Source organism: Poecilia mexicana, unplaced genomic scaffold (assembly GCF_051168715.1).
Source record: "Poecilia mexicana isolate PSO_F unplaced genomic scaffold, ASM5116871v1 scaffold_6, whole genome shotgun sequence".
Lineage (NCBI taxonomy): Eukaryota > Metazoa > Chordata > Actinopteri > Cyprinodontiformes > Poeciliidae > Poecilia > Poecilia mexicana.
Window position 1 is genome coordinate 25,411,086 of NW_028263375.1, and position 15,145 is coordinate 25,426,230.

At 40.6% G+C, this 15,145-nt stretch overlaps 1 protein-coding gene across 1 annotated transcript in view; it reads left to right on the top strand.

Moving 5' to 3' along the window:
• Positions 1-13,176, top strand: part of shisal1b (shisa like 1b) — a 51,760-nt gene extending 38,584 nt beyond the window's left edge. Inside the window, exon 5 of the mRNA XM_014987453.2 lies at positions 9,626-13,176. Coding sequence (XP_014842939.1) covers position 9,626 — 1 coding nt within the window. The 3' untranslated portion in view covers positions 9,627-13,176. The remainder of the gene's footprint in view (positions 1-9,625) is intronic.
• Positions 13,177-15,145: the final 1,969 nt, after the last annotated feature.

Below are 15,145 nucleotides of genomic sequence, written 5' to 3' on the forward strand. Positions count from 1 at the left end.
GCAACATAGGATCATAACGTAGATCATCATACACTTTGTTATTAACAGCAGTATAGCATCCTGACTTAGCGGTTAAGTGGGTTAATGAGTTTTACACGGGCGTGTGTTGTAGTTGACTGCAGCTGCAGCCAGACCTGCTTTAAATACACTTTGAAAACACGACAACGCATGTATATTCATCTAGTTATCATAATATGTCATATTATAAACAATTTAATGACTTATTTTCGTCATAACTTGTTGCGTATGCTGAACTGACAACTCCACTGACGGTCGGACTTCTTAATGCGCATGCGCGGGCATGCGTACTGACTGCATGTATGCTATCCTGACAGCGTAGGGCTATCTGACAGAACACCGGCTTTAGTTCTTCTTATCAGAGACTCTGTGATTTTCCTCCAATCCACAGAGAAATCGCCAGACTTTCTCCTTTGGGATGTTTGGGTTACCATCGGACGTTTTTCCACTAATTAAGGAAATTGTAAAGATTTCCAACTGGATTTAGATCTGGACTTTGACCGGATCGCTTTAGCACAGAAATGTGGCTTAAATGAAATATTTTTTATCGTAACTCTGGCTTTATGTTTACCGTTGTTGTCCTATTTATGTAATCTTTTAAAAAACCCAACAGATTATTTATTGCTCTGCATTTAGCTAGTCTTCCTATTAACTCTGATCATATTCTCTGAATCTCCTAATGAAAAAAAAGAACCGCCACAGTATGATGCTGCCACCACTAAAGCCTGTTTCACATAAGTTCAATAACCCACAAATATGAGCCCGATTTTGGCTGATAATACATCAAAAGTCGGGCTTAAATCAAGCCAGCTACATAGAACCAAAGGGAACTTGGCCTAAAAATGAGCGTTACATATAAAAACCAATGTCAGATATTCTAAAGTGTTGTGCTGCAAGTATTTTTTGTCTGGTTTCTTCTGCAAACATGAAAAGCATTTTTCCTGCTTTACGTAAAAAAAAATAAAAAAACAAAAAATCTGCCAGTTTAACCAGTACATTTCTTTAATCTATATTCACAAATTATTACAAACCAAGCTTATGTATCTCGCTGAAAAGTTACTTTCAAGTTATTTTTGTCTTATTTCAAGAGTACTGCATAAAAACATCAGTTGCATTTTGAGTTTTGCTCTACATCTCTGGTAATGAAGAAACTACCACTGGCTGAAACCCAGTGGTCTGCGCGTAAACGCCGTTTGCTTTGGGTGTGTGTTAACGGCAAGAAATTACTGACACTAAAACAGAAGAGAGGTTGATTTTCAGTGTATTTGCCTTAAATCCACCAGCCGGATGGTTGGCCACTGTAAACATTACGTCACGCAGTCTGGCCTTCTATATTTTAGCTGGAAGTAGCAAGTGAAGGAGTTGTGAGGACCACGTACGCTACGTTGTGTCGGTATGTCAAGTTAAAAGCCAGTAAAGCACATTGAAGCTTGTTGTCGTACTGTGATAAATCTGGAGAACTTTATGCTGTGTAAACACTTTTACAAGGCAGTGCATGTTTAGTTTAACAAGGGAAGCCAACGTCAACGCTCTTAAACAAAAAAAAAAGTCAAACACTAACTTGGTCAAGATTGATGTCATATCTTGTCTGAGACGTGTTGCTATAAAAATAGTTTCTGCTTTCTTTAAAAAAGAAAAAGAAGAGGAAAGAAAGCAGCAGGCCGGCTCCTATCGAAACCTAAAACAGCTCTTGAACAATCACTAAAGCGACATGACAGATGCTTGGAGCTAAATTCAGTCACAGGCAGTTTCTCAGGACGAGATTAGAAGCGCGCGTTTGCAGTTTCACACGTTTAAGCTCTCCTCTGAATGCTGATAATGCTCACACTTCTTCTTAAAAGTGTTAAGCAACCAAAATGGCCGACAGCGTGCCGCAATGGATGATGCCCACGCAGTGCGTCATCAGGCGGCCCCTTGTTTTATCTGTGGGGATCTTTTCCCTACCCCCTCCGCCTGAGGGAGGCTTGCAGGGAAATGGTTCAGAAACTAACTGGGTCCACTTGGTTTAACATGTGACCGGCCAAATGTAAATAAACAGAGTGTGGGTCAAGTCCCAAAACTGGCTCAGCGGCATCTAAAAACAAACCCGGGTCGCGCTGAAACTCGGGCGTCGTGCACACCGTACGGCGATCCGGTCGAAGTTTCTGCGGAGGGAGCCGGCTGGTTTGCACTGCTGAGGATCTGCTGGGAGGTTTCAGCGTAGGCGGCCTGAGAAAGCGCTTCTACTTTCTCTCCATGGATACCGTTTATTAAACTCCGCCATTCGACATATTCGCTTCGGATTGAGCAAATATAGAAAACTTAATCCTCGCTCTTCAGCAAATTACGCTCAAGGGGAAAATATTGAGTCCACCCGATATTGTGGTTTATCTTGGGTTTTATTGGAGCGGTGCAGCGGTTCTTTACATACAGGAAATTGCCTGCAGATGGAAGTTTACTCTCAGGGTAATGGGAAGCCTAATGGCAACAACATCGGAGATGGTGATTGATTTTTTTTTTTTTTTCCCCCTAAAGCTTGTATCTGATTTTTCTTTCTGCATTAGCATACAGCGTGGCCAGTGAAACGGCTAGCTCCTACAATCAGAGCAGCTAGTTTGATTGATCTATTCAGGTCTGTGAAGCAAGGCGTCTATCAGAAACTAAAGATTCTCAATCAAGGCAGTTTGTTCCTCTCAGAATGAAAGAAAAAAAAAACCTCAAGATAGAATTTGCTAAATAATTGTGGAATCGTTGCTCCACAGACTCACTTCATGTTATGTTGCCAAAAGGAGCTAAAACGAGGAGACAACACGGGACACGATGTTACAAATCTGGTCATATTTGAACATTTTCACTTTTTTTTTTCTTCACAAAAACTCCGGTGCATGGTGTGGCTGTATGTGATATACTAATACAAAGTATTGCAAAATTCTTGTGAAGTGGAAGGAAATTGATTTATGATTTAAAATGTTGCCTTCATTTGTGTTCAGCTCACCTATGTCAGCGTTTTGTTAAAGCGCCTTTTACTGCTGTACAGACTTAACTATATAGAGATTTTTACACATTATTATGTAGGTCTTGACTTAAACTAGTCATTTTTAACAAAGGAATACAAACCATTTAATCATAGTCTGGCTGTTTTTGATTGTTATCCTGCTTGAAGGTGAACTCCTGCTTCTCTGCTGAAGACATTTTGTTTATTTTTCTGACCAGTGTATTTTTTTTTTCTCACCACTCTTATTGTCACTCATACTGCCAATATATTCTCCCACCTGAGCTGTGGATCTCTCCAGCTCCTCCATGCATCTCTCAGCTACTCTGCTGCAAGGCATTGTGTCAGGGTGGGTTGAGTTCTATGAGCACCCATAATAACTTTGAAAACTTTCTTTCCTCGTCCTTTCCACTTCGTAATGTTGCACTGTTTTCTAATGGTTTATTATTAGATAAAATGCATCGAAGTTTGTCGTTGCAGTCTGACAAAGTGCGAAAAAGGTCGAGGCGTGACAGTTTGTCCACTTCAAGATCCAGGTGCTGGCGAAGCTCACCTCCATCTGGGTTTCACAAAAGCTCCAAAAGACTGTAAAGGAGCTGGCGCTGAGAATCGTCTGCACTTGATCAAAACTCATTTTATATTCTCTTTGTAGAGCATCCACTCTTAAGATCCTGCAAAAATGATCTGATCAGCTGCTGACATTTAAAGTCCGACTGGATTTGGTTTGTGCTGCAGAAATATCTCGAGCGGTAAGATGAGACACATTAGAGGTTTCCTTGCTCGTGTTTGTTTTGCAGCAGATTTAAAAAAAAAAAAATGCATGACTCATTATTGGTTTCATTCAGTCCGAGCATCTGCCAGGACAGTCATATGTAAAAAAAAAAAAAATATATATATATATATAAAACGGAAAGGAATAAGATGTTGGGCAACATTAAATGACACCGCTGCAAAATCAGCCAGAGCTCCATATTGAGTCCCTTGGCGACTGATAAGTCACTCTGCGCTGAGAAGCAGCAGTACATCCGCCCACTCGATCTGGGCTCTGCGCTCAGCGGGCCAGCTGAGCTTCGCCGTGTGGAGAGACCGGTCCACGCGAAATGACATCTGTGGCCATATTTGGCGCGCGCACCTGACTCACCAGGCGTCTCCAAGCAGAGCTCCCCGCAGTGACTCAGCGTTACCATCCGTGTGTAGTAAATCTTCTCGCCATCGTCGTCGTTTGCGTGGCGTTGCATCACTTACTTTAAGCTTCCCAAACCCCTGCACTTCAACATCTGCTCTGCAGGAAGCTGACTCAGACTCAGGCTCTGGAGGCTGAAACAACATTTTACCTTTTTGTTTTTTTTTCCCCCCCGTTTTCTTTTCCACAGCGTGATCAAAGCCTCGCTCTGCCTGCTGCACATTGGCGTCCATCTTTGAACCCGCCGGTTGGTTTTCTGTGATAATAATGGAACGGTGCATTATAATATTATCCCTGGCCTGTCTGTCCACGGAGCAGCACGCCAAGACCTTGTCCAATTAATGCAGCTCTCCATGTGGTGTGAGTTAATTAACATCATAGATGCTACAAAGACAGACGGACGCAGAGCTCTGTCGAAGGGAGAGGAGAGAGAAGGGCGAGCAGGTTTGGGCCTTTGAAAATGCTACATTTGGCTTTTGCAGTAATGAAAACACGTGGGACATCTGCAGTATTTAAAATTTCACTTTGGCCTGCACGGATTTGCAGCTCAGGAAATTAGAAATAATTAAAAATGTAGCTCGTTTCGTTAAGCGAAACACGCACCTGACAATGCCGAGTTGTTGGTTCGAAATTGCAAATTTGAAAGGCTGTTAAGTGAAACCTGATGTCAGCTCCTCTGGTTAGAGTTGTTTCTTCATGTTTAATGTAGATGACTTCCTTACTTGTCAAACCACCTGTCTTCTTTACACAAAATATGGACATTTGGAATTTAAATCCCAGTGTAGGATGAATCCATACCCGAGTTTCCAATTTTTGAATTCCTGAAATAAATTCCCTTTTTGACGATCTTCTGATTTACTTGTACATCTTTATTCGCCAGTTTGCAACTGCTTTTAAACTGAACTCCTCTAAAAAAAAAAAAAAGAATAAAACAGCTTTTACACAAAACCCATTCTCGGAAAAGCGGAAAGCTCATTGTTCCCGGTTCCGGCGTACACATGGCTCGGCTCATTTGAGCAGAAGAGATCGGTGGATGTGATTCGTAGGACGGAGGTGGGCTTGGAGTCTTGACGAGACTTACAGACTCCTAAAATATTCCTGTAAATTTAATAGCTTTTAGAAAAAGCAGAGCAAACCCCGTTTTATTGGTTCTTCTGTTCTCTGACTGTGAGCTGAATTTAAAAACCAATAAGCTTTTTTTTTTTTTTTCTCCCCCATATAAAGAACAATGTTGACCAAAAGGCTCAAAGAAGCACCAGCTCCTAAGCGTAGACGGTGTCAGCCGCAAAGCGAAAGCCTCCCTGTGTTGTCTGGTAGGAACCAAACCGTCTCCGTATCGACGGAGGGATTTAATGATGCAGACCTGTGGCCCTCTGAGTAATAAAACGGCTTTTAGGAGAGTAAAAAGCTCCGTTAGTTATCTGCTTGTTATCTGCCTGCAGTTTGTTTGAAATTACCTTGACTGCATATCCAGAAACATCTCATCTGCTTCGTGTTTTTTTTTTTTTTTTAAAGTCTGCGTGACTGAGGACTCTGCTTGTTCTCTGACGTCCAGCTGAGTTGTTGTCATGGTCATTTAGTCATGCACATAAAACTGAGATACATGAATGGATTCATTTTCCTGTCTTATTAAATATCACCTACTGAATGAAATACGTTTCCTCTAAAGTCGTACCAGATTTGCTAAGACACTCCAGATACATTTATTAGATGTTTTAAACAGAAAATAAACTTTAACTGAATGTTAATTTAAGACTTGTACCTCATTTTATTGAAAGTCAAATAACAAGGCAAAAGTGTTGGCACTTTTGGTTTCATTACCTTCACGAATAAGCAACCTCTCCAAGTGTTTTCACATTTTGTTCAAATTCAACCGCAAATTTTGATTTATTTAATAAACGATTATACTGGGATTTCACATGATCTGAACAGTGCGGTGAACATTTGCTTTCTGGCTACTCAACTAACACTTCAACCAAATTGCATTTCTCTGGTGGGCTCTGAGCAGGCTTCTATAAAACCTCAAAAAGTTTGTTTGTAATGTAATCTAAATGCAAAAAGCACTAGAGGTGTTTTTACAGCGCTGCATCTGATCCACTGTGTTCCTCAGCATTATGGTTTATCCTCAAACTACCGACCGGAGGCCTTATGTGTTCTTATAGGTTCCATCTTCAGGTCAACCATATTTATCTCAGATGTTGATCTCTTGTTTATTTTTAGATACTGGCAAAATCAAATTTCTCATTTATTTATATTCTCCATCAAGTTTCCCTGTTTTCCCAGCAAGCCTTGGTGCTGGAGAGTAGTACATTTTTGAAACGCTCAATGACGACCGCTGCTTTTGAGCAAAACATGAACGGATAACTGTTTATAAAAATGCACCGGCCAGTTTCTGTTGTTCAAACTTCAGTTTTATTTTATTTCGCTTAACCTTTATTTTACCAGGAAGGTTGATTGAGAAAGTGATTGTTGAGTTATCCTCAAGAATTCAGAAACATTGGATAAGCTATTTGTGCTGGGATGTTACAAGACAAAACATATACATACCGTCAGTACTACTAACATAACTGATTTGTTATCATTCCTCACATGGTGACTGTGAACTGATGGCAGAAGCCAGTTATCCAACCATTTTAAATAAAATCTCTAACTTGGGCAGATTTTCACATTATTCAATAAAATTCATTTGCATTTAAATGAGCGATTTAATTTGAAAATGTTAATTAAATGTTTTATCATCAGCCATCCCATATGATTACTTTAACTGATTAGTCATTCTGGGGAAGACTAGCGAGGGCAGCAACATGTAATCATCTTGTCAGCTGCTCTGGTGCATCTCTACATCCGAATGCTTTGTTTTTCTTTGTGGAGAAAATTTAAAACGGGGCTGTCCGCCTTCACTGGCGAGGACAGCATGTCAGACCTGAGAAGGCCTCAGAGTCAAAGGCAGCGGGGTGCTGCTTATTCGTCTCCCTTTGTTGTGATGACAGTCTGAATGTGCACTGAAAGCAGAAAAAGATGTAGAGAGGAAATAATTACTTCACCTCCTGCTGATTTTGTAGGGTTTTTCATAAAGGAGTTATCAGCATTCTTTTTTTTTTTGTGGTAGCTGTATTTTAAAAATCTGGAGAGAAAAAAACATAAAAGTAAAAAAATAAATAAATAAATGACTTCCATGCCACTGAGTGAAGTAACATTTTTATCCGTTTTAGAAACATAGCTTGGTTCTTGTTGTAGGAGCGTTTGTTGGCAAGCACAGCAGTAAGAGTTTTTTTAACAGCTGCTTGGCAGCTTAAAGCTCCAGATCCCGCCTACAGATTTTTATTTTCTTTTGTTGGATTGAGATCTAGAGACTGGCTCAGCCACGCCACATTGTTGATGTTCCTTTGTCGATGATATGATTTGGGTTGGTTTCATGCTGGAAGGCCGCATCCGTCTTCATGTTGAGGAAAGAAGGTTCTCTGACGCTGAGCACGGCCCCGTCCACCGACCCCTCAACGCCGTGAAGCCGGAGGCACACCGGTTCAGTTCGGATTAGTGTTTTACTAATGTGAAACAAAAGCCTCCTCGAGCAGTTTCACAAACAGAAACCCATAATCATTACTTCTTCCGGGAAGAAAAACAACAACCATGACAGACTATAATGAGGATTAAGTTGTTAATATGCTGCTCCGGTTGGGCAACAACTTCGAACGTGTAAACTAAGCTCCACCGTTAGCCTCCATGTTTACTTCGGCGAACGCTGAGCATTTCTTCTTCTTTATATCAGAACACTGAGAACGCATGCGGGACACTTTCCCGCCGTTCACATTGTAGAACACATACAGGTCGCATATGTTTGGCAGTGTGAACAGCCACAGCAAAAAAAACAAAAACGATTTGACCAAAAAATTAGAACTGGGTGACTTCAGGCTGCAGAGTGAACGCAGCCTTTGTCTCATCTGATCACAGTATTTTTCTCTAAGTCTTCTCTGAATCACTGCCAAACCTTTGATTTTACGATACATATTACTGTTTTCCCAATGATGTTCTCGGTCACTGCGACTACAGCTGCCTTCAGATCAATAACAGGCTCTTCCCGAGCTGCTGTGAGCTAATCTCCACCTTTTCCATAATCATCCAAAGCTCACCAACAAAAAAAGTGAGGGATCATAAATCTCTCCTTGAGGCAAGAACTGTCGCCTAACTTCAAACTGATGGATGACGGTGATGGATGTTCATTTTACGTTTCAACTATTTCTGACTATTACACCAAGTGTGATCACCTTTGCACAAAGCTGTTGCAAATGTCTGCTAACTTGTACCTGAAGTCGTTTGACAGATGCTGACACACAACACGTTTAGAGCTGGAATCCGGAGGACTGAATCTTGACGTTTAACGATTGAGCACAAGTCAGACGTCTGGTTTGTTTGTAAGAAATAAAACCTTTGTCATTCAGTAGGTTGTTAATAATTTCACCATTTTGTCATTTTTTTATTTTTGCAGTTTTGATATACATTATACCCAATATTTTTGGTTATATAATTGTGCCTTTTAAGGCAGGACATCCTCTATGAACCGTGGCTCAATTCATACCCCTCAATGGGACAACTCAGATTTTCTATGGCAACCAATCATGGAAATGTGGTTTTATGGCTCCAATAACTCTCATCTACCGGCAAGAAGGCACATAAATGTTTTGGTTGGATGGGTTTTTATATTTTAAAAATGAAGGAGGCACAAACACTGATCAAAGCTACACGGAAAACACAGTTTTCAGAAAATAAAAGCCATTTTATTAAGTTACACAAGAGATTTTTACGATAATTAATCCCCTTGATTCCATTAAATTGGAAAAAAGGAAAGGAAATTAAATGTTGTGACTCGTATTATCCAAAGATTTGCAGATGCTGGTTGCTGTGGGCAGAAGGCTCTCCTGCAGCAGTCTGTTCTACACCAAACAAGAAGCAGCCTCTGATTGAAGACACTGTTGTTGGCAACCTCATTAAGAGGATGGCTACAGTTGTTCGTGACATTTTTCACTTTATAAAGAACGACTTACTTTAACATAATAAAAAAAATACATGTAGTTAAAATAGATGAGCATGAATTGACTTGCTCACAGACAGGAGATGGCAAGTGAGGTGGGACAAAATGGCAGTAGGTAGATTCACAATTGTGATACAAATTGACAAGTTAACCTGGAACACATTGTGGCAAAGAGATGAATGTTACTCTTTGTGTATCGTGTCGATTCTTGTTTGATACGACATCTTTTCACATCGCAATAAGATCACTGCAACTGGCAAATAAATGATAAACCGCTCATTCTTTTCATGCAAGAAAACTCCATTTAGCTCTTTAATTAGCAGGCGATCGAACAACCAATTCCCCGACTGTGTCATATCTTAATCTGAGATGAATTCGGTTAATTTTGACCTTGTTGTTGTTGTTGTTTTCTCCTTTTGAACAGAATAATGCTGTGTGCTGAGTGGACAAACTGAAGAGTAGCAACACCTGGTTTCCTTATACAGAACAGAGGAGATGTCCCAGAACCCCTTCTTCTGTGTGGACTTCAGATACGTCACCACCTTCGGCCTGGCCATACCACAGTAGTTTGTAGTGACTACTGCCAATACGTAATGAGCACAAACACCCGAGGACGGACAGAAGCAGGGTTTTTTTTTTTTTTTTTTTAGGAAGAGATGATCAAAGAGGACTCTTTCAGCTGCAGCCTCAGCAGAGGAGAGAGAGAGAGAGAGAGACGGGTTCATTTTACTTCTTAGAGGGTTTTTCGTGATCCTTTAAAAGCAAGCCGGCGTGGCGCGGAGCGACGAACTGGAAACCCTGAAACCCCGCCGGCCTGCAGACACAGCTCCTCTTTCTACAGTAGATATAAGATGTTTATCACACCGCTGTGTCACTTTGTGTTCAGTAGCAGTTAGACACAGTCGTGGATTATCTATTTGGTGAATTATTTATGTGAACTAGTAGGAGAATTTCTATGAGTGGCTAACTTTCTGAACATATAACAGCTTAGGTTGATGCTGAGCATCTCACTTAGAATGTTTTTTTGTTTGTTTTTTTTTTTGTTAAAACCAGACAAACGTGTTCTCAGTGATGCTAAAAAAAACAAAACAAAACAACATCTTATAAGAAAACGTTTTAACTCCTCCTTGACAAAGACACAGCATCGCACAGTTTATCCTCTGGTGGTTTCATGATCCTGACATGAAGTCCTCCAGAGGTTCTGTTTCTTCACCCAGAACATTTTTGAGGATCAGGGATGCCTTCGCAGCAGCAGGAAGCTTTATGCCAAGTTAAACACGTCCACAATCCTTGGTGACAAGCCTTCAGACCAACAACAAAAGCCAGGCCGATACTTTTAAGGTTTAGTTTGTAATGTTACGACTCGTCTGAAGCTGCGCAAGCGGCGGCTTCATTAGCAATATGATGCAATCGATTAACCGTATGCTCCTTTATAAGGAGCACTCTGTATCCTGTACCGGTAATTGATAATTGTAAGAAATTAGCCATGATTTAAAAAAAAAAAAAAGGAAAAAAAAAAACAGGAAATCCATCCAGGCCCCGTCAACACTGGCAGCAATAATGTACAGCACCGCAGACCGCGTACGGACAGAGGAGGAGGAGAAGAGAACATGTTCGTGTTCCAGAGTAAAGGACACGAGAGAAGGTCTCCAAGGATTTCTGTGTCAGCTTTGTAGGAGCTTAAATTATCACCGCTTTGTGGAAGAAGAAAACTGTACTGGAGAGTCGCATCCAGTCGGAGCTTTCAGACTTAAAAGTTATTTACTGGAAAATACGAGTCAAAATGCCCATCGTTATTTTCAAGTCCCTTTTTTGTTGGTTTTACAAATCAAAAGCCTAAAGCCACAAAACAGTGCCTTGTAAAAGTGTTCAAACCGAGTTTTTTTTTTCACATCACAACCACACCCTCAAATGTATTTTTTGCAGCTTGTAACTGTGACCTATGAGAAAAATGTGACGTGTTTTTAAAAATCTATTTTGCCAATGATTTGGACAAATAGCTCAAGTCTGAACTTGTGGATGCCGCCACCATGTTTCTCTGTAGGGGATGGTACATTCAGAGTGATCTGCTGTGTTTTCCTCCAAACGTGGTGTTTTACCCGTAGCCAAAAAAAAATGTATCTTGGTCTCATCTGGTCAGAGAACCTTTTTCCTCATGTACGCATAAAAACCCCCTAAACACAAAATATGGCAAACAAAAAAATAGGAATTCTTACAGCTTAATAATCCCTTTCTGTCTTCATGCCACATAAAGAGCAGCTTCTCCCACCTGAGGCCTTCGTCAAACACTTGGATTTGCACCGAGCTTAAGCCGAAAGGCGGCTGGTTGCCCCGGATTTTATTTTAAACTCTCAGAAAATACGTTGAGGTTCGTGGTTGTGACGTGGCAAAGTGTGAGAAGAACCCCGAGGGGTGTGAACACTTTTGCACAGCACTGTAAATGTATTTATTTATTTGTTTTGGATTGACGAGTAATTATAAACGAGTTAAATATAACAACCTACACTGATTTTTAGTACCTGTTAGTCCGCCGCCTGTTTTGCTCCGTTAATGAATGGACTGCTTCGCTTGAGTTTTATCTTAAACTAGCAGAAACATCTTCAGCTGTTTTGTCCTTTTGTTTTCTTGATTTACTCACCCAGTCGTGTCCCATTTAGACACACTTAATGATCTGCCACAGTGGACAAAGTCATAACAACTAAGTATTCACCTTTAAATGGCTTAAAGGGAAATTAGAGTCACTTTTGCCTAGAATATTAACTACAGAAACACCAAAGTGATAACTAATTGACTGACTAAAAGATATAAATATGATATTCGGTTCTACAATCATCTGAAGGTTAATACTTTGGGCTGAATCAGGTGCTGAATCCAGAAAAGAAAAAAAAAACTGTTTTGGTAGAAAAGTCACACAGTCACTTGTGGTCATTAGACCACTGACTCCAAATAATTTGGTGGAGCAAAAACAAACCAGATAGAGGATTTGATTCTTTAATTTCAGCGCTCCGTGAAGTTTAAGTGGAGCCGAACGGCGGCCAGCGTCATCTGTTCCCCGTTATCTCCAATAATATTCAAATTTGCTGAACCGCTAGAGCAACTTAATTCCCACTTTCAGTAGCTGAAGTTTAATTGCGCGCTTGCCCCAGATGACTTGTGCCATCAACTTGTAGGGGGCAGAGAAGAGGCGGGATGTGTCCAAGCGAAATAATTGGCCCACAGCTCAAGTTCTGGCTTTTAAATTACTCTCTCTCGCTCAGAGTGCGAAGAACAGCAGCAGCAAACAGGAAGGTGAGAGTTTTAACAGGGTGCGGCAGGAGAATAGTCCCCAAATTACAATTATATTAATATATTTTGGAGCGCTGTATGAAGACCTTTTTTTTTTTTTTTTTACATATCACCAGTTATAAAATGCATTAGTCTTACCCAGGGAATTTAAATTGAAAATAACTTCAATATGCCTCCGACGAGTAGCAGGAACTTAGACGGAGTTCATCGTCCAGAGATGTTTTGGGAATCTTGACTTGTTTTCAATGTTCCAACCTGGGTTTTTTTGTGATGTTTTCTGTTTCGTAGACAGTAGTCCTTACTCCGGCCTGACGTGATGTGGTACTGTTAATCGTATCAGCTCAAGCCGTTCTCCTGTACTGAAATAAATAATAAATAAACAGCTGGAGGAGGGAGGGCGGGGGGCAAAGGAAGCACACAGCTGTTTCGGTCTCTCCAGGTTGTCATGGTAACAGTTGCCTTACAGTTAAATCCCCACCTGTACACAGAAGCTTTGTAGTGGTCGATACCTCACTTTTCCCTGGGTGTGGTGATGAGGACGACGAAGACGATGGTGTGCACCGCGTTCTGTCTATGTACCTCCTACTAGATAGAATGTAACTTTTCCAGTGAGATTGTAATTGCACTCGTTGACTTTGTATTGTCACAAAAGGGAGAAATAAAGTTTTATCTTTTCCAGTGTGTTTAAAATCCCTCTGTGTGACGTTAGTCTCTTTCGCAAAAGGAAGGAAAATCATCAACAGGGTAATGAACGAAGCGCCACACTTTCCGAGCCTTTAAAATTAGATTTAAAATGTACTATGGTGAAAGTATACAGTTCGTCGTGTGAAGGCGAAGATGCCAGGTGATGATGGCAGACCGACGGGAAGCAGAAAGGAGAGGAGGGCGGGGCCAGGGCATACTTTTCTTTTATTGGTCGAGCTTGGAACCCACTGATAACTGTTTGCAGCTCTAGGTTTGTTTAAATGCGTACAGCGGAGCAGCAAAATTATTGAAATAAAACATGCCACAAAACAAAAACACATCATGAAAGAAACAGAGGCAGTACTGCCAGATCTATTTATTGCTACTAATTTATGTTTATTACCTTGAAGAAGTATCTATACTCCTTAAAATCTTTTATAACCATTGTCATGGTATAACCACAAACTTCATTTGTGCTACAAAAAGTAGCGTAAAAAAACGAGAGGTCACAATTTGAAGCTGCATTTCTATTTAGCCTCTTTTTTATTCTGAGGCCCCTAACAAGCACCATATTTAAAAAACAAAAAAGGATTTCTCTGTCGGTGGTGATCTGATCAGGGTTTTCACACCGAGCTGAAGTTGAGGGAGGTCCAAGTTACAAAGTGTCTAAGCACCACCTCTTACTTCGCACAACAGGAGATGTGAAGAAATTATGTTTTCATAAATTGGGTCGTCGTAGGCGTTGGGTAGCGGCAAAAGGAGAGGTTTGCCCAGGGTGCCATTCATCTAAGAACCGCCACTGAGCTGGTAAATAGAGTTCACCCGTGAGTAATTTATCCTCTGTGTAACTCCAGCTGTTCTGACGGCCCTTAAGGTTTTGGTAGAAAACATTAGCGCACAAGCATCAGTCGAGGAAACACAGCAGACAGATCGGGGTTGGCGACGTGGAGAATTTTAAAGATCGGATCAGATTCTAAAACATTATTCCACTATCAATGTGTAAAACCTTATATCATTTCTATCATGAAATGTGGCGGCAGTATCCTGAGGGGATGCTGTTCTTTAGCAGAAGGGAAGCTAGTCAGAGTTGACATGATTAATTAATACCGGACAATCCAGGAGGAAAATGTTTAAGAGGCTGTAAATGTCTTGAGAGAGAGGAGGTTCATTTTTCAGGAGGACAACAACTCAGGAAATACGGCCGACTGTCTAATGGTTTCAATCAAAGCATACATGTTGCCTTGCAGCTTTAGTTGCGGCGAACATTGGTTACAGTGAGTAAATACTTACTGGGCAATGTATACTTTTCTTTGTCATACATTTTTTAGTCGCCCTGACAATTATGCATTTCTTTGTGTTGGTCTATTACACACAATCCAAAAAAACATTCCCTCAGGTCAGTGTGACAAAAAAATGAAAAGATTACATTGGGGGTTTCAGGTTTAAGCTTTTGGTTTTGTTGTTAAAATGTTTTTATTAATTTAGTTGCTTACTTGGAACTAAACATTAAGTCTACCTAAAGGAAGCCAGGAGGTCTTAGTTTGCCCTTCTGTTGTAGAGTTTGGCCTTTCTCTAAATAGCACAAGTATCATCACTGCGGTGAGACAAATGACCGAATCAATCAAAACACTTCTGTAACAACTTTCTAAACAATCATGAAAAAAGAGCAGCTGAGATGAAATGCAACAAAAAGAGCTGGATTCAGGTGGATGTTCCTTGCAGCAGGAAGAGGATTTATGTTAATAGACTGGGTAGATGAGTAGCATTTGTCTTCCGAGGACAATTGTTTTGAAATATTCTTGCTTCAAGCAGGTCATACCTTAATGGAGTCTGGCAAAGGGGTTCCTAACAACAGCTTTCCTCAGAGTTTTTATTATATTTTTTATGCATGGATGCTTTACTGATGTACCAAAGGTTCGTAAAGTATGAAATAATGTTTTTTTCCCCCCGTTTTGCTTAGCAACTCGATAGTGAT